This window comes from Mustela erminea, chromosome 1, assembly GCF_009829155.1.
Source record: "Mustela erminea isolate mMusErm1 chromosome 1, mMusErm1.Pri, whole genome shotgun sequence".
Lineage (NCBI taxonomy): Eukaryota > Metazoa > Chordata > Mammalia > Carnivora > Mustelidae > Mustela > Mustela erminea.
The window spans coordinates 53899272-53917435 of NC_045614.1; the positions used below are offsets into that span (position 1 = coordinate 53899272).

Genomic DNA, 18164 nt, shown 5'->3' on the forward strand with positions numbered 1-18164 from the left:
GAGCATGGTATAACCCAGCCCAGAATCCCCTACATACTGAGCTACTATGTACCAGATGACAGGAAGCCACCCAACAATACTTTCTACATTAATGCATTAAATTCTAGAACTTCATTAAAGCTGCATTCCTTTGGTTTGATATTTATTATTATCGAAATAATAACAATGATGTTCACTTATATCATTGCTTTGCCTAGCACTGTACAGTTTACAAAGCACAGACATTACTTTGAGCCTCACCATCCTTACATAATATGGTTTGGGCTGGTATATCTATCTCCATTTCATACTTCAGCAAAGAGAATTCAGATGACTTGTCCGAAGTCATACAATGTATAAGCAAGAGAGCGGAATCTTCTGTGATCTACAATACTATGCACTTTGCCTTTTTCATGTCCCCATCAGAGCACTGGGGAAGGTAAAAATGGAGAAAGCTGGGCCTTTGTGACCTTGTGTAAGGTCAAACCCAACTGCTAAACCTGCCAACCTAGAGGAGTTTCTGAGCTACACCTACCTTTTCTGCCTCCCTGACTTCTCAGATTGCTAAAACCCAGTGGGTTCCAAAGTGGGATACCAGCCCAACCAGCTTTGATAGAAAGCAGTAGCATATTCTACTTGCCAAGCCTTTGCCTACAGACACCTCTGCTCAGGCCCAATAGCCCTGGGTCTTGCTGGACTCAAGACTCTGCAGCTAAGAAGGGCTTGTCTCCTCTCCTCTCCTCTCCTCTCCTCTCCTGCTTTAGATAGACATGTAAAGAACTGAAAAGTGCATGGAAGAATTAATGGAAACCCAGAACCAGAGGGCCTGTAGAAGTCCTCTGCCTGTAAATTCGTGACCTCCTCCATAGCATCTCTGACCAGAGTTTGTCATGGCCCTCCTTAAATTCCTCTAAGGCCAGGAAACCAAGAACCTCACTACTACCCAAGTCAGTCCTTGACCTTGATCAGATCTACATTTGACTAACTTTGACCTTCTACTCGGTCCCAGCTTCCACAATTACCTCACTTAATCATTCCAATTGGTGTGCTTGAGGAACTGAGAATCATAAATTAAGTAACTTTCCCAAAGTCACATGAGGAAAGGTGTCATTTCCATACTTCTCACCATCCTATCTGTTCCAGGTACCCATTTTTTCCCCATGTATCCATTTTAATTCCACCAGTGTCCTCCTTAAAGAAACACCCAGAACTGGTTGCAGTGCTCTCTTGTGAGGCTTATCAGCTGAAAGAGCATAGGACCTGAGCACCCCCCTCCTTGAGACACTAAGCCCCTCTAGCTGCATCAAATTTTTGGCAGCAGCATTGTCATTCTGTAAAGCCACAGTTGATTGGTTTTTTTCCCCTTGTGCTACTGTAAAGTCCGTTTCTTTCCCCCTTCTTTTTTGGGTTCAGCTGAGCACAAGCATTGGACTACATATTACTACCTGTTTGAGTCAACTCAACTTCCTGAGGAAAACTGCAGCTCAGTCTGGCCGTGGGCTCTTGCTGTGGGCTGGCTATAGGCCAGACTTTGGCAGTGACGCCAGAGTGGCCAGACTTCCGTGGAATTCAGCATCTCAGGCAGTTTTTGGTGACCGGAGACAGATCCCATGGTATCCAAACCCCACGGGAATAGCCCTCAGCCCCAACAGATGGATGGCTTGTGGGTGGAGCTAGAGAGTCTCAGTCTAGCAACGGACAGTCCTAAGGGACTATTCCCCTACCCCTCATAGTCCCTGGGAAGTCTTCAGTCCACAACCTCTGTGGAGCCAGGAAAGGGTGAAGCTCCCTAGGCGCCAGACAAGGGTGGCCAAGGCATATTCCCAGGATCCAGCTCAAATGACTGCCTCTGGGAGATCTTCCTCTGAAGCTTTAGGAAGGGAACTTTTGGGCTCAGTTCATCCATATCTTATTTATATATTTCTGAGGCTGAGGAGAGCCAGAGCCAGCCTTCCTTGGTATGATTACCCCTGTCAGCTCATCTAATGAGTATCTGGAGTTCTACTGTTAGAGTTTAATCTATGAGATTGTAAAGGGTTTCCCCCACCCTCAGAATCATAAATTGTCAGGATAGAAGGAACCATAGTGTTCACCTAATCTATCTCATATTTAGTGTAGGAATATTCTCTACAATATCTTTGTCCTAATTCTCTAGCCTCTGCATGGACACACTCATCTCCCAAGATAGCCTCTTCCACTGATTTTACTATAGAAAGTTCTTCCCATAACTAAAATTCTGCCTTTCTGGAGCTTTTGCCCATTGGCCCAGGTTCTACTCTCTTGTTATGTAGTCTTCTATAATCCTATCTAAAAAATAACAATTCTTGTGGAGGAGTACATCTTAAGTTGTTCCTGACCAATGTCTGAGGTAATTGGCAGCCATCAGGGGTATGGGGAGAGGCCCCAGGAAAGGAGACTGTCAAGAGCCAGTCTAATGACTCCACAAACTGTATGAATTTTGTTGTCTTTCATCTGAGTATCCTTCTCAGGCATGAGAAAACATAACACTGATAGCTTGTCGGGGAGACCAGAGGAGGCTTTACTATCACAACTAAATAAAGTTCTCTGAAGCCTAGGAATAGAACACTTTAGGGGGTATTCCATCAGGGGAGTAAGACTTGGGTAGCACCAGAGTTTCAGAGGAAATTCCTCATCAGTATCACCATCATCTGTTGCATTTTACTTAGCACCTACTGGGGCCAGATGCTTATAGATATCTAGATAGATATATACTTAGCCCCGTGCTTGATGGTGTTGGTAAAATGATGATACATCCTGAATTTTCCAAAATATTCCTAATTCCAACTGTTTTAACTTTTTAAATAAATAGTTCCTGTTCCAGGCCATGTATCTCTATTTTTCTTTGAGAACAAGTTTGTTAGGAATTCGTGAGAAGATGAAGACACATAGTCTCTTCCCTGAAGGATCTGGCAGTCTTCTTGGGAGCTTCATCCCAGTCTTTAAGATAACAACACAGCACTATGAAGACTCTCTTCAGTAGTATGAGTCTTTTAAGTGCTGTTTCAGGCTTTCAGAGAAGAGATCACAGTCAAAAGGGGCAGTCAAAAGGAAAGATTTCATGGATGAGGTAGAAAGTGACTTAGACATCTGGGATGTGTTGGAAGGGATTGGTAAAACAGGTGAAATGTATTCCTGGAGGGTAACATGGTGTTGCCTCACCTAGATAATAAAGAGTGAGGGGTTGGGCCTGGAGGGAGCAGGTGTATTTAGGACATGAGTGAGAGAGAAGGCTAGGAAGGTCAATTTCAACCATGCTGAAGCAAGTTTTAGGGGTTTTGGGGGGGGGGTTGTTTGTTTGTTTTAATTTGACAGAGATCACAAGTAGGCAGAGAGGCAGGCAGAGACAGAGGAAGTGGGAAGCAGGCGCCCCGCTGAGCAGAGAGCCCGATGTGAGGCTCGATCCCAGGACCCTGGGATCATGACCTGAGCCGAAGGCAGAGGCTTTAACCCACTGAGCCACCCAGGCGCCCCTGAAGCAAGTTTTAGATGTCAGCTTGAGGGATATGGTTGTCATCCTGTTGGCAATGGAAAGAACATGGGAGCATAAGGTTGCCTAACCTCACAGCCCAGCTGCATCAGCCTCCACTGTGTAACCCTGGGCAAATTACCTTAGTTGGGGCTCAGTTTCTTTGTCTAAAGATTAGGGATGTTGATAATATCATCTACCTCATAGAGGTCTTATGAGGTTTGCAATACTTCATCAAAGTGTCGATCATGTTACCTGGCACATATGTAGTGTTAGCTATAAGTTATTAGGGCACTAAAGTGACACAGTTAGGGAAGGAATGTAGGAGGACACTAAGTAGCACAGAGAGGATAGATTGGAGAGAGAGGAGACTAAAGCATGAGGAGACTATTCTGGTAGTAGTATAGTATAGTACTGTAGTATACTATAATAGTAGTAGTAGTAATATAAGCAGAATAGTAATACTATAATACTATTACTATAGTAATAATACTATAGTAATCTAAGTCGTAGTCTAAGCAGTATATAGTACAGGCTTGACCAGCAATGGTCAGGAGAAGGTAATGAATCATTCATTCATTCATGAATCATTCTCAACTTAGATGTTGAGAGGGAAAAACTGACGGGTCTTTCTGCTAACTGGGTAGTGTGGTCTCTAGCTGGTGTGTTGGGTGTGGGTATTTCGGTGTCAGAGCTCAGACCAAGCACCGTTGTTAGGGTCATGATCAAAGGAACGAGACTGACACAAAGCGAAAATCAAGCAAAGCTTTATTTCGCCCAAGCATCGAAAATCAAACTGACGGGTAGGAGCCATCTCTTGCAAAGAGACAACAACGATGATCCCGACAAGGTCACTCCCAAGAAGTCCGCTCCGGATGAGGCTGCTCTGGACAAGGCCACTCTGGAGGAGGCCGCTCTGCAGACGAGGCCGCTCCCAGGACGAGGCCACTCCTGACAAGGTCGCTCCCCGGACAGGGCCGCTCCCAAGAAGAGGCCACGCTGGGCGAAGCCGCTCCCAGGACAAGGCCGCTGCTGACGAGGTCACTCCCCAGATGGGGCTGCCCCCCAGAATGATGCCACTCCAGGGAGGCCACTTGCAGCGGCGCCACGACCTGGGGCAGTGAGGCCACCCGTGTCGGGGCCGCGGGTCGGTGGTGGCGAGGCCGCTTGCTGTGGTGAGGCTGCTGGCGGCGAGGCCATTTGCCGTGGCGCCGCTGCCTAGGACTACGATGACCAGGACCACCATGATGGCCACGATGCTCTGACTGTCCCGAAGACTACCCTGACAGCTATCCCAACGGCTATTCTAACCGCTATCCTAACAGCTATTCTAAAGCTATTCTGACTCCTCCTACTGCACCCCCCACCCCAGCCTCACAGACTAACATTTATAGAGGTGGTTGAGACCAGCCCACACACAGGTGGCCAGTGGGATTTCAACTCACCACAGTAAATATATGTGCACCCCACTGATTGGATGTCTCCATCTGGCCTGGCCCGCCCCTATATCCAGGGTTTGCAACTAAGTTCCTCTGGCTAACCAGGCCCTTACACCATGACATTGCTTGAAGAAAGAGAGGGGAAGTGTTGGTGTGCTTGCTGTGATCCTTGAGAGGGTGGGGATTGTAGGTAGAACAGCGCCCTCTGATGTGGTGGCACTTGGGACATTTCAAAGGTCCCCTGCCTCCTACTGCCCTAATTCCTTTTAGTAGGAAAGTTTTAGGCAATGTTGTTAAAGACCTGGGCACTGGAGAGGGTAACACTTCAGCTCTCCTTGCGTGAGCTGAAAACAGGCCTTTCTAGGCCGGAGAGGAGATTGATGGTCAGAATGGAAGGCCCATAGGAAATGGGGAACTGGAGAAAGAGGATTCATGTGGGAGTAGGGCTGAGGGGTACGTCACGAGGGAGAGAAGCACTGAAAGAGGAAGTGTGAGAATGCTGAAGACATGCTTAGCCCATTTCACAGCCTTGCCCCTGCAACTCCCTCTGTGACATCACCATTGACACACTTGGCAACCCTTGGGCTTTACAGAGCATTTCCCTTGTACTGAATTTAAGCTCCAAATGTTCACTGCCTTTAATTCAAATGTTAGACAAACTGAAGTCACATGAATTTTTGATCCTGTCAGGGCATAATCAGATGATAGCTGGGAGGAGAGGAAGCATGGGAGTGGAACCATGTTGTTGGATAAAATGTAATTACGCTATTTGAGAAGGAAAAACAGCTTGGCCTTGAACACTTTTATAAGCATTAACATCTTACTTACTCTTTCCCTCTGGGGAAGGGGGCTTTAGGGGAAACAAGTGCCCTCCTCCCTCAAGTCCTTCCCTGTGGGAGTTCCAGCCCAAAGAGTGGATCTGACTCCAGAGCCAGCCCCAGAGCTAATCCTACCCCAGAGTTAACTCCATAAGAGAAGTGAGGCAAGTCTGGACTTACCACCTGGTCTAGCCCCTGCTCTTGGGGCCCCTGGAGTCACCTAAAGCCCAACCTACCCTCTGGAGTTGGGTGTTGATCTTCTCTTTGCTTCAGGAAGCCAGGTCTGTGAGTATGATGGGGAACTAGACAGCAGGTAGCCACCAGAGAAGAAACCAGTTGCTCTTAGGAGACTCAAAGCTTCTAGACAGACTGTTAGAGGGAGGAAATGAAAAGGGGGATTATGGGGTCTCAGATGCTGCCTGTCAGTGTGGGACTAAGCCCCAGATAGCTGAGACCTGTGCTCCAGCAACATTTCAGAGGTTGAGAACACCTCTGAGGTGTTTCTGGAACAGCAGAAGCCTCTAGGCCAGATCCCATGGTCCCCATCAGTTCTCACTGCACACATGCCACGAAGCCACAGGGTTTCTCTTTGGAATCTGTTCGGAGTTTTGTTTTTATCTCTTTTGCATTTTGTTTTCCAGAGTGGAACACTTAAGGATCCGGACTTGAGCAAGACCCCACCTCAGCGGCCAGCCCCCCAAGGTTGTTTACAGTATATTCTCGACTGTAATGGCATTGCAGTAGGGCCAAAACAAGTCCAAGCTTCTTAAAGTGATTGGTAGTTCATTTTTCAAAGCAGAAATTTTAAGCCAAAAACAAACAAGGGAAGAAAGGAAAGCGGGGAGGGGAGCAACAGACCCTCCCCTTGGTGCCGTTTCTGCGTTCTTTCAATGCTGACTGGACTGTGTTTTCCTATGCAGTGTCAGCTCCTCTGTCTGGTTGTTTACCTGTTCCTGTTCGTGCTTGTAATGCTCACTTATGTTTCTCTGTATAACTTGTGATTCCAGGGCTGTTTGTCAACAGTGTACAAAAGAATTGTGCCTCTCCCAAGTCCAGTGTGACTCTATCTTCTGGGTGGTTTGATAGTATTTTTTAAAGTATTACATAATGTGGGGTGAAATAGGACTGGGGGGCTAGACAGGGAGAAACAAAGACCACAAAAATAAAACCCAACTCCTCTCCTTCTCCCCCTACCCCCAGGCTCCGATTAAGTCACCCCCCCACCCCCTGCTTACCTCCATGAGTGTGCTTGGGATCTTCAGTGAATTGTGCTTTTTGCTTCCTTTCTGCATGACTAGGGTAAATAGATAGAAGTTTAAGAGATTTTTCAAGGTCTAATTTCCTAGCTTCATCCGTTGAATCTGAAGGCATCCACCTTTTTTTCCCTTTGCTAAAATTTGGTGCAGTTTGAGTTTATGTGAATAGGCTGGCTGTGCCTGTAGAGCTCTTGTGTTTTTAGTGATGACATGAAATATAAAGAAAAAGCTATTTCCAGGAATGTGTTCTGTATTTGACATCCCAGTGTACCTTATTTTTTATTATTAACTAATTAGCTATGAGATTAGACAAAAAAAAAAAAATGGGGCCGCTGATGTGCAATATCAAAGTGAACATGTGAGTATTTTCTGTGTGTTGATCTCAGTCCCCCAAGTTGTTTCTTCTTTGTTGCTGTTTCTGAATTGGCCATATTATGCGCTTCTGTGGAACTGAGGCTGCTTTGTATTCCCCAAAGCCTGACCTATGTACAGAGATGATTCTTTAGCAATTTTGGACATAGGATGCAGGAAACCACTGAAAGTCTGAGAAGGAGTTGACCATTCTGCTCTTGGCCTCTCCCTAGGCAATCATGAGACCAAATCAGAAATGTCCCATTTCACAGAGGGGTATACTGCCTACAGAACTCTGAGGTGGACTCCTGCTTTCATTTTCAGCTGTTACAAGAGCCCTCTGGAGGCCAGAGAATGAGGGGCTTTATCTTTCCTCGGAAGAACTGTCTCTGATTTTAGCTTGTGTGTGTTTGGGACAGAGTCTCCACAGCCATGTGGCTATTGGAGAAACCTCACCAGTTTGTCCTCTTTCCTCTGACATGCAGTTACTGGGCAGTGATGAGACAGTTAATTAAAGCCTCGGCTTCAGTGCCTCATCTTGCCATCTCCTAGCCATAACTGGGATGGGCACTGAGTGGTCTCCTCTAGCACTGTGGTCGATGGGAGTTCATGCCAGCAGTTTGGATTTTAAAGAAGCTCTACTGTTACATTCCTCTCACTTCCATTCTGATATATTACCGTTCTGGATTCCAGGTCTGAGGAATAAATAGTGTTGATAGTATGGTGTATATGTCAAGGGCATGTGCCCTAGTTTCTCTGTTGGCTGCTGGCAAATTCTGAGGCTACAGGGAAATGCACTGAGTGTGAGTGTTCTCATCTGTGATCCCTCCCTTAGATGGTGATGGTGGTCGGTCTGTTGTAAATATATACATATATGCATTTATGCACTTCCAGGTGGGTTGCATAAGAATCAGGTCCTTAAATACCTCCCAATCTGATGAAATGGTAGAAAGGAATAGAGCAACATTTCCCAGAATGGAGGAATACATTTTCATTTTTTATTTTTATTTTTTTGTCCAAGTGGTGAGCTGATGGTGGTGTTGCTTCTCTGCATGTTATCAGTGTGAACATCCAGGTGCTTTTCATGTGACATTTGTGAGCCACAAATACAAAGTTGCCATTTGAATTCAGTCAGGCTCCAGGGTGGTGTTAGCCAGTTTCTCAGGTTGGGGAGAAACTGATTAGGGCTCCTACTGCCAAATGCAAGCAGGCAGTGTGACCTGACTATCATGTGCCCTCAGGCAGCATGCTAAGGGCCAACTCTGTGGCCTGGGGGACATCCATGTCACAGTATAGGATTGCTGTTCAGGTGTTTTGTATCCATTTCTTTTCTGATGTTGTCCCCTTTTTTTGTACCAATCCAGCTGGGAAAACCTCAGCCAATGCTGGAAGTGTGATTTAAGTACCTCTCTTTTGTGACTCTCTTGTACAGCTTAATGTGCAATAAAGGAAAAGTTATATCTGTCTTCAGTGTTAAGTTGTAAAGTTTCTGGCTATTCAAGCATCTCTGTACAAGTGGGAAAGAACTCAGGTTCCTGGTCTAAGAGGCTGAGCCATCAACCTGCTGTACTTTACAAGAAAAGGCTGATACAGATGAAGCCAGACTTTGGAAGAGGCAAAAACTGGCTAACGTGAAAGATGCTGATCTGTCGTCTTCATCTTTACTGGTTATCTGATTTGAACTTGGAACTTCAAGTTTTCAATCCAAAATTCCATTATGTATTTATGTAAAACTAACTCTGGTATTCATTGGTAACTGATACAGTGGAGCCCATGCCATGTAGCAGGGAGATGGGCTGATAATCTTGGGTGCATAGTGGTGTAGATGGATAATTCTGCCTCTGCAGAGGGTATAGGTATTCTGGTGTTTCTAGGATATTAAGTTACAACACAACTCCTAGCTGCTCTTGGGTTTCTATAAGCCTACTCCTTCCAGCTGGCTCATGAATGTGGACACTGAGAGTGAGACATGAGAAATTGGATCTCTCAGGCTAATTATGCATCATTTCCACTAGTCAGTATGCACTGATGAGGACATCTTTTGAATTTTACTATGTCAAAAGATGACTAAGGAACCACCACCCCCCCCCCATCTTAGCAAAATCTGAGCAATCAGGTATCATGCTTACTGCCTGACAACTCCCAGAGGAAGGATGGCCTTTTCCCCCTCCAGACCACTGGATGGTTTTCTGTCTCCCGCTGAGAGAATGGTATCCTGGTCCTTTGGGGGGTGGGGGTGGAGGTGAGGGGCTGCTTCTTTCTTTCTGCTGTCTTTTGCACCCACAACATCTCCAGGGGAGAATAGGACTTGGATTTCTGGAGTTCACCACACACACCAGAGAGGGAGTAGAGCCCCCTGAGGATGGTACTACGAGACAAAAGAGCACATGGAAACAGAAGATTGCCCCTGGTCATGTGCTTGAGTTAATGTTAAAATGAAGCCCTGGGGGGTGGGGGTGGGGCATGGCAATCAGGCATGTGCTGGTCAGGAGCGGGACACGGCCCAAGTTCTGTAAAAACAATGCAAGTCTATGATCATTAATGATCATAGTTTTTAAAGTTTTTAAAGAACTTTCTTGTCCATTAACATCTTTGAAACACTACTTCTTGAAAGACAACTAAGACTCGGGATTACCCTTTCATAGTTTTATGGTTAGAATCACCAAGTCCCAGAGAAGTGTGCTGACTTGCTTGGAGTCACTGAATGACTGTCTTGACTTTGTGACTCCCAGACCTGTGCTCTTTCCACTGCCTTGTACTGCGTCTATAGTGTGGAACTTGAGACCTCCTAGTAAACTATGAGGCAGGTTACCCTCTACCTGAGAAACCTCTGGGGAAGTAGGGTGGGGTCCCTCTGGTCTAGAGGGCCTTCTGTAAAAGAGCTTGCTTCTGATCAGGGGCACTCATCCCATGGTTTCTTCCTTGTCCTCCTGACTTCTGATGTGCCTGAGGTGCTGTGTCTCTGAGGAGGAGCAAGTAGTGGCAGATGTATGAGGGAAACCAGGGGCTGGCTCTGGAGCCTGACAGAGCCTCGGGTGGCTTCTTGTAACAGAGCTTATCCTTTTGGTGATTAACTAACCTCACCCTTTAAGACATAGATTCTAATAAGGAAACCCTTTGATACGGTTAAATTATGAAGTTTTTCTTGTACTGAACCTAGGGGGCCCTGGGCAACCCCAAGGAATGCAGCCCCCAGGCAAGGTGATGCCTCCACGCCGGCCTCCCCCTGGACCATCACTGCCACCTTCCTCCTCTTCCTCCTCCTCCTCTTCTTCCTCCACCACCCACGGAGATGCACCCTCCAGCAGCAGCTCCCTGGCAGAGGCCCAGCCACCCCCGGCTGCTCCACCACAGAAGCCCCAGCCTCACCCACAGCTCAAGTAAGAGACAACTCAGCAGCTCCTTCCCCTCCCTTCTTCCTGCCCCTCCTCACAGGCCTTAGGCTCCAGAGCTGCTAGAAAGCACCTTCAATCAGGCTTTCTTCTACAGATATTTTTGTGGAGCTTTTTTGGATTTTGGTTTTGGGTTTTTTGGTTTTGTTTTGTTTTGTTTTGGTCTGTTTTTTTTGTTGTTGTTGTTTGTTTTGCTTTGTTTTGTTTTGTTTTGGTTGGGGACGTGGTTGGGGGTTGATTAAGGAGGGTAGAAAAGAAGGAAGTGAAAGTCCAAGGTCTAGCTAGAAGCTCAAACCCTTTCTTCCTGGGGAATGCCAATAAGGCAGAGTTACTGCCCCTTTCCTATTCTTACGTTAGCTAAGGGTTCTTTCTTCCTTCCTTCCTTCCTTCCTTTCTTTTAATCCTATCTCCTACTCTTTTTTCCATTCCTTTTCTGTGTGTGCATGTGTGTGCGCGTGTGTGTATGTGTGTGTGTGTGTGTTTCTCCCTCTCAAAATTTAAAAAAAAAAAAAAAAACCCTCTTTCCTGCCTCTGACTCACAATTTAGAGTATGCAATCAGCAAGGCTGCCCAGAAGGGAAAGTAGGGGAAGGCGTTAAATCCATTTCAACTTGTTACCTTCTGCTTTGTCAGAAGGAGGTCGGTTTCTGGTATGGTCATCAGAGGAGGGTCCCAGATAGATGCCCGGAGGAACTCCCATCTTCTTGGGCTTCCTCACTCCCTAGAAGCCCCCACCACACTGGATCCTGCTTCAGAGGAAGAACTGAGGGCCACTGGAAAACAGTAAAGCTGTACTAGGGATGGACAGCAACTGGATGTGGATGGCGATCAGTTCTACCCTCTCCCCTAGATCTAGAGATGCCTCCCTCCACCAAACAGAGACAGCTATAGCCTTTCAGGGGTGGGAATGACCCATGAGTGCTTCTCAGAGTGAGAGGTGATGGGCATCTTTAGGGCGGGAGAAAAGGAGGCCACTTAGACATGGTCTAGTCATTGTTTAGATGAGTAAACTGCTCAAAGAGATTTGATTAATTTTCTTTCCCCAAACCACTCTGCTAGTTAGTGGCAGAGCCAGGATTCAGGCTCAGGTAGTCCAGATGACCACTTTCTCTGGGTCTTCCAGCCCTTGTGGCTGGAAGGACATCACCCACTCCTGCTCCCCAGCTCTGGCCAGTGGCACATTTCACATCTCACCTGACTTATAACTTCCCCTCAATCCAATTGTTTTCTGCTGCTGACTTAAAATCTCTCCCGCCTTCTCATTAGCCGCCACTGGCCCCAGTCTGAGAGCAGATCTTTGGGTTACCATTGCCTTTGTGCTGAAGTTGTTGAATAGAGCCGTCACCTGGCAACAATCAGGAGGCTTATATCCAGTGCCCCTGGCTGTGCTTGCAAAGGGGGCCCTCCCTCCCAAAGGCCAGCATGTTGGGGCCCATCGCCAACCCTAATGGAAGGCAGGGTTTCTGTTCACAGTCACTGCAGGAGAGAAACTGCTCACACTCCTGTAGAGGGGAGTTTTAGGGGCTGCATCCCGAATGTAGGGAAGGGTTGGGAGCCCTAAGACATCAGGTGAAGATTTCTACGCCAGAAACTATCGGGAAAAAGACACAGTGAAAGTCAAGGAGACATAGCAGACTACTGGAGATGCCAGACCTTATTCTCTTCTCAAGTACTTGGCTTGGCCTCCCCTCAACCTTCTTGACCAGTTTTTTTTCTCTGAATCCCTAGTCTTTCAGGGGGAAATCTGGTTCCTAGAATATGTGTGATTTGGGTTTTTAATTAGAAAACTGCTTAATGTCCTTATGTGTACCAGATATGTATCTCGTTTGCCCCTGGATACCCTGAACTGCACAGACCTCATATTAGAGCTCCTTTGAGGAAGGCTACAAAGAATGGTCATGTCCATTTTAAGAGGAAGTAACTTGAGGCCTTGGTTTATTCCAAGTTTATTTGGAATCAGAGAAAATAAGCGGAGTATAAAGACCTGAAAAGTCTTGGGGAGAGTATTTTACCAAACATCTGCACATCACAAATGAGAAACCAAGACCCAGAGAAGCACAAGAATGAGTGAAGGGCAGATCCAAGACTTTACCTAGGTTTTCTGATGCTGGCATTACCACTTGACAATTAATGGAAAAGAGAGTACAAAGAGCCTATGGTCCCCTGGCTGCTATATTTCATCAGAAGGGAAGGGTGTGAGAGTCCTAGATTCTTACTTACTAAGTTGGGACCTCTGAAATGTAGCCTGTGGGCCATTTAGTTTAGCTTAAGTATAAGAAACAGTCTTTGAGTCACTCCTCCTTCTTTCCCTTTTCTCTTTTTTCCCTTTTCCCTCTTTCTCTTCTCTTTTCCCCCTTCTCCTTCTCTCCCACACTGCCCCCATCCTTTCCTAGCTTAACAGCACTGAAGGTGAGGATAATAGCACAGGGGCCTCCCGGGTCCTGGCAGTACTCCATTGCTGACTTTCTCCTCCATCACCCTGGTCTCCCTGGGGTGGGAGTGGGGGTTCGGTTGTGTATCCTCATGTCACCGTCTTTCCCTGCCTCACTGGGAACACCCCCTCTCACGTTCTTTCTGGTTTTTATCTTCAAGCAAGTCGCAGTCCCTGACAAATGCCTTCAGCTTCTCTGAGTCCTCCTTCTTCCGGTCTTCAGCCAATGAGGATGAAGCCAAAGCGGAGACCATCCGGAGCTTGAGGAAGTCCTTTGCCAGCCTCTTTTCAGATTAGCTCTCCAGATACTCGGGGGCGGGGGGCACCTAGCCCAACTGGGAAAGTTATCTGAGACATTTACCAATAGTCAGCCACGCTTGGTGATATCCCAAGACCTTGATGTGTGTGGTCCCTTCCTTTGCTCTGTTGTGCTAAGTGATATTGTGCAGCTCAGAAAAGACCATGTGAAAGTCTCAGGGCAGGTGCCTAACCAGCAAGGAACCCCTGACATCAGAGAGAATAGAGCTGCTTTCCTGTAGTCCTGAGAGTTTCCTCTGAGGTCATTGTTAGCTGTGAGTGTAGTGGCCTTATTGTGATAGTGCCCTCATGTCTTATTCTTCTTCATAAAACCAGGATTCCCTTCACTGAGGACTCTGAGCTTACCCTAGCTCAGAGGCAGTGCTAAGCATGCCCCCGCTTTAGTCAGTGCTGCCTGTTTGGGGACCATATACTTACTCCAAAATGCTCTTGGCTCTAAGTGTTAGGAACCTACCCACACTTGGATCTCTTGTCATACCTGTTTAGCTGTTTAAAAGACACCTGTGCGGCACAAGAGATTCCTCTACTATCATGGTAAAGCACCTTTAGTCTGTCGATATTGGAGAGAACAAGGATCTGCAGTCCCCCCGCTCCACGTTTTCTCTTCTCTGGAGAGCAGTTCTTAAGTGCGTGCAGCAGTGATCTCGAGCTCTGAAGCTGCACTGTAGAGAATGCATGCCACTGTAATAGCAGTATGCCAAGTTTTGTGTTCATCTCCAAATAAATGTTAAGACCTTTGGTGCAATAAAAGCAGCAGCATTAACCAGCATTTGATTCAGCCATGAGGTCTCCCCTAGGCCACCCTTTTGGCTGAGAGAGTATATGTGAAGCATATGTGTGTGCTTGCAAGTGTAGGGAAGGGAAATGTCTAGGAGAGTGACGCTGTTTGTGCCAGTATGCTTGGGAATGTGTTTATGTGTGAGTGGCTATTTGCAAGTGGTTGAGAGAACGGCTATCCTTTAGATGTCACTTATGTTGGGCCTCTTGACATCTCCTGGTGAATGCTTCCTACAGGACAACTGAACTTCCTTTGGTGACTCAGCATTTCTACCAATTTTACTGAATTTGTAGACTTTCTAATAAGCATAACACCCTTGATCCTGTGGCAGCCAATTTAGACCTACTTGTCTGGTCCATCAGTCTCCTCAGCTAAAGCCATATGAGGGTGCCAATGAAGCTGGACCCACCTGCTCTGATGAGACGTGTCTCACAAGCCGGCCTCAGGCCTCCTAAAAAGGTCTGCAATTGAGGGTGGGCTCCAAGAGACTTTGCTGTGGCTTCTTCACAGCTCACACAAGAGTAGGTTCCCAAAGACCACAAAGTCCTGTGAAGATAAGCACCACATCTGCACTAATAAATGGAAACCAGTGTATTTTTTTTTAAAGAGTTTATTTATTCATTTGACAGAGACAGCAAGAGAGGGAACACAAGCAGGGGTGGTGGGAGAGGGGGAAGTGGGCCTCCTGCCAAGCAGGGAGCCCAATGCAGGGCTCAATCCCAGGACCCTGGGATCATGACCCTAGTCAAAGGCAGATGTCCAAAGACCGAGCCACCCAGGAAACCAGTGTATTAACATTATATCTATATAGTTTCCAACACATACCATCCTAACCCAACAAAATAACACTCAGCCAAATGCCACTATCTTGCTAACCCTCGTCACAAGCAATAGATGCTGAGAGGCCAGAGAATGAAGTTCTCTGACATCAGAGTCTCCTTTCTAAGTCAGCCCATGATTTCAAGGTTCAAGGATCTAGAACTCTACCTTCTTCTGCCACTTGTAGTCACTTCTGCCCCCTACCCCAATTCTAGAAATGTTTAGTAGAATGCATTAATTTCATTGAAAAACATTGAGCGCTTACTATGAGCATAAACATTGTGATGGAGTAAAAAAGTGTTTACTAATACTTCTGTAGTGCCTACTAAGTTTCAGGCACTATTCTAAGCATTTAACCAATACCAGTTTATTTATTCTCTCCAGAATCCTGTATCATAGGTATTAGTACTGTTTTATAAATGAAGAAATGGAGGCACATCAAGATTCAATAACTTGCTAAAAATTCGTTCAGCTGGAATGCAGTGGAACTGGGGTTTGAACCCAAGCAATATAGCAGCATATGTCATGGCTTTGACAATTTTGCTATATTATTTTTTATTTAATCTAGCAAAGGAAACAAGATATAATTTTATTAAATTATACATAATGTGAAAGCAAAATAAGAAATAAACATAAAAATTCTTCACCCATACCTTCCTCCTTCCTTTACCTCCTCTATACCTATTGATCCCAGGAAAGGGGCAGTGGGAGAAGGTCAGAGAATGTGTATCAGTGTTGACCCCTTGTCCTAGAACCATGAGTAACATACACAATGTATCTTATTCTGATTGAATATAGTTCTGGTTCTTAAAAAATTACTCATTCTTCCACATGTGATGTCAGACCAAAAACCACAAGTGGCTTATTTAGAAAATGAGTCAGCCAGGAATTGCTAGGGTGACAAAAAGGGGAGGCATTTACCATAGGTCATATAGCACCCTGGTCCAAAGAACACATGGATTCTATTCAACCCTTAGTAATGGAGTGGGGCCAGAAGTGGGGGGAGTCCCATTTAGAGACACCTCTCTTGGTATGTAATAAAGCTGGCCCCAGAAACTGGGAAATTTGCCACTCAACAATCAATAAATATTTGATGAATATCATGATTAAAAAAATGATCTAAACCTGGAAACTCCCTGGGTTGGTGATAGTCCACTACAGATCTTGAAACCTTCAGTCTGTATCTGTAGGCCAGTTGTGACCCCTCTGCAGTCCTCTAGGCAGCTTGATGGAGATTCTCTACCCATATCTTTACCCTAGATTAATAGAGATAGAACACCTCATCCCTGCCCTCACAGAACTCTCCATTTCCTTGGGTCAAGATTAATTAATTCTACTTTTTGTTGTTGTTCACAACTTTTTATTGTATACTTACAATATTATTAAGCTCGATAAATTTTGTGGGAAGAATATAAAAATGAGTTAAGCAAAGATTCTGCCCTCATAAAGTTTACCATCCAGTAGGGATGCTATATGCTATATATGTATATATACATATATACAAATAAAAGGAAGGAAGTGGTCAGTGCTGTGAGACATATGCAATCAAAATGTTAGTTTGGAAAAAAATTAAGCTTGATAAGTATTGGTGAGGATATGGGAAATAGAACACTTACATTTTGCAAGTGGAAACATGTTGGTATTACACTTTGGGGAACAACTTGGCAATATCTAATGCACAAACCCTATGACTCAGTAATTCCATTTCTAGACATTCACTCTAGAGAATCTCTTTCACATGTACTTAAGAAGGCAAGTAAAATAATATTAGTCACAGGACCATTTGCAAAAAATAGAAAAAACCAACTGTCTCTCATGGGGGAATTATAACATAAATTGTGATTTACTCTATTCCAGTTTTACCAATTTACCAAATTCCAGTTTTACCAATACCATTTACTGTATTGGAATTGGAATTCTGTATTGGAATTGGAATACTGTATAGAAGTTAAAGAAAAAAACAAAAATCAGGGCACCTGGGTGGCTCAGTCTGTTAAGTGTATGCCTTTGGCTCAGGTCATGACCCCAGGGTCCTGGTATCAAGCCCCACATCTGGCTATCTGCTCAGTGGGGAGTTTGCTTCTCCTTCTGCCCCTCCCCCTGTTCATGTGCTCCTTCTCTCCTCTCTCTCCCTCTTTCAAATATATAAAATCTTAAAAAAAAAAAAAAGAAATAAAAATATTTGAAGAAGTTAGTTAAATTCAGGTAAGATATGGGAAGAGAATAAAAAAGATGAGCCAAAACCAGAGTAAAAGCAGTAGGTGTTGTGGGAATGTAGCATACTTCTAGCTTGGGTGGTCAGAGAAGGGGGAACCCTACTAGTGAGTTGTGAGCAGCCCACAGGATGAGGAGACATACCCACTGGGGAAATGGGGTGAACACATAGAATGCAGTCACCGAATTTTACAGCTGGAGGTTTCATCTAGTTCTATCCTCTCATTTTACAGTTGAGAAAATTGAGGTCCCGGCAACTTAAGGAGCTGGCCAAGGTCATGAAGGAAGTTAATAATAACAGTAAATGAGTCTCAGTACTAGGTATCTGATGGGCCATTCAAGACACTGTCCTTCATGAGATAAGTGAATGGATGTCACTTCCAAGAGCCCTCCAGGGAGGGAGAGGCTTTTGGGCATTTCAGAAGCCAGGAAAGAAATGGGAAGAGACAGTGTTGGACCACAGGAAGAGCCTGGAATCAAATCTGAGTTTAAATCCTGACTTTGCTAATTATTAGTTAGTGACTTTGATTATAGCTTTCTGTGTCTCAGTTTTCTCATCTATGAAATGAGAATAGTACCTTGCTGAGGAGATTATTTTAAGAATTAAATGAGCTAAGCTTCTTCAGTAAATGATGTTGGTAAAACTGGACAGCTACCTGCAAAAGAATGAAACTACACCACTTTTTTTTTTTTAAGATTTTATTTGTTTATTTGACAGAGATTACAAGTAGGCAGAGAGGCAGGTGGTGGGGGGTGGGGAGGGAAGCAGACTCCCTGCTGAGTAGAGAGCCTGATGTGGGGCTTGATCCCAGGACTCTGGGATCATGACCTGAGCCGAAGGCAGAGACTTTAACCCATTGAGCCACCCAGGTGCCCCATTACA

The 18164-nt window shown here is 45.4% G+C and overlaps 1 protein-coding gene across 3 annotated transcripts in view; it reads left to right on the forward strand.

Annotated features, from left to right (window-relative positions):
• SYN2 (synapsin II) overlaps positions 1–14220 on the forward strand; it is a 203441-nt gene extending 189221 nt beyond the window's left edge. For 2 of the 3 annotated variants that reach the window (XM_032327577.1, XM_032327558.1), the window contains 3 exons: positions 6365–6425; positions 10491–10710; positions 13314–14220. In XM_032327577.1, the coding sequence (XP_032183468.1) occupies positions 6365–6425; positions 10491–10710; positions 13314–13449 (417 nt within the window). In that variant the 3' untranslated portion in view covers positions 13450–14220. The remainder of the gene's footprint in view (positions 1–6364; positions 6426–10490; positions 10711–13313) is intronic. The other variant, XM_032327568.1, reaches the window with a different exon arrangement.
• Positions 14221–18164: the final 3944 nt, after the last annotated feature.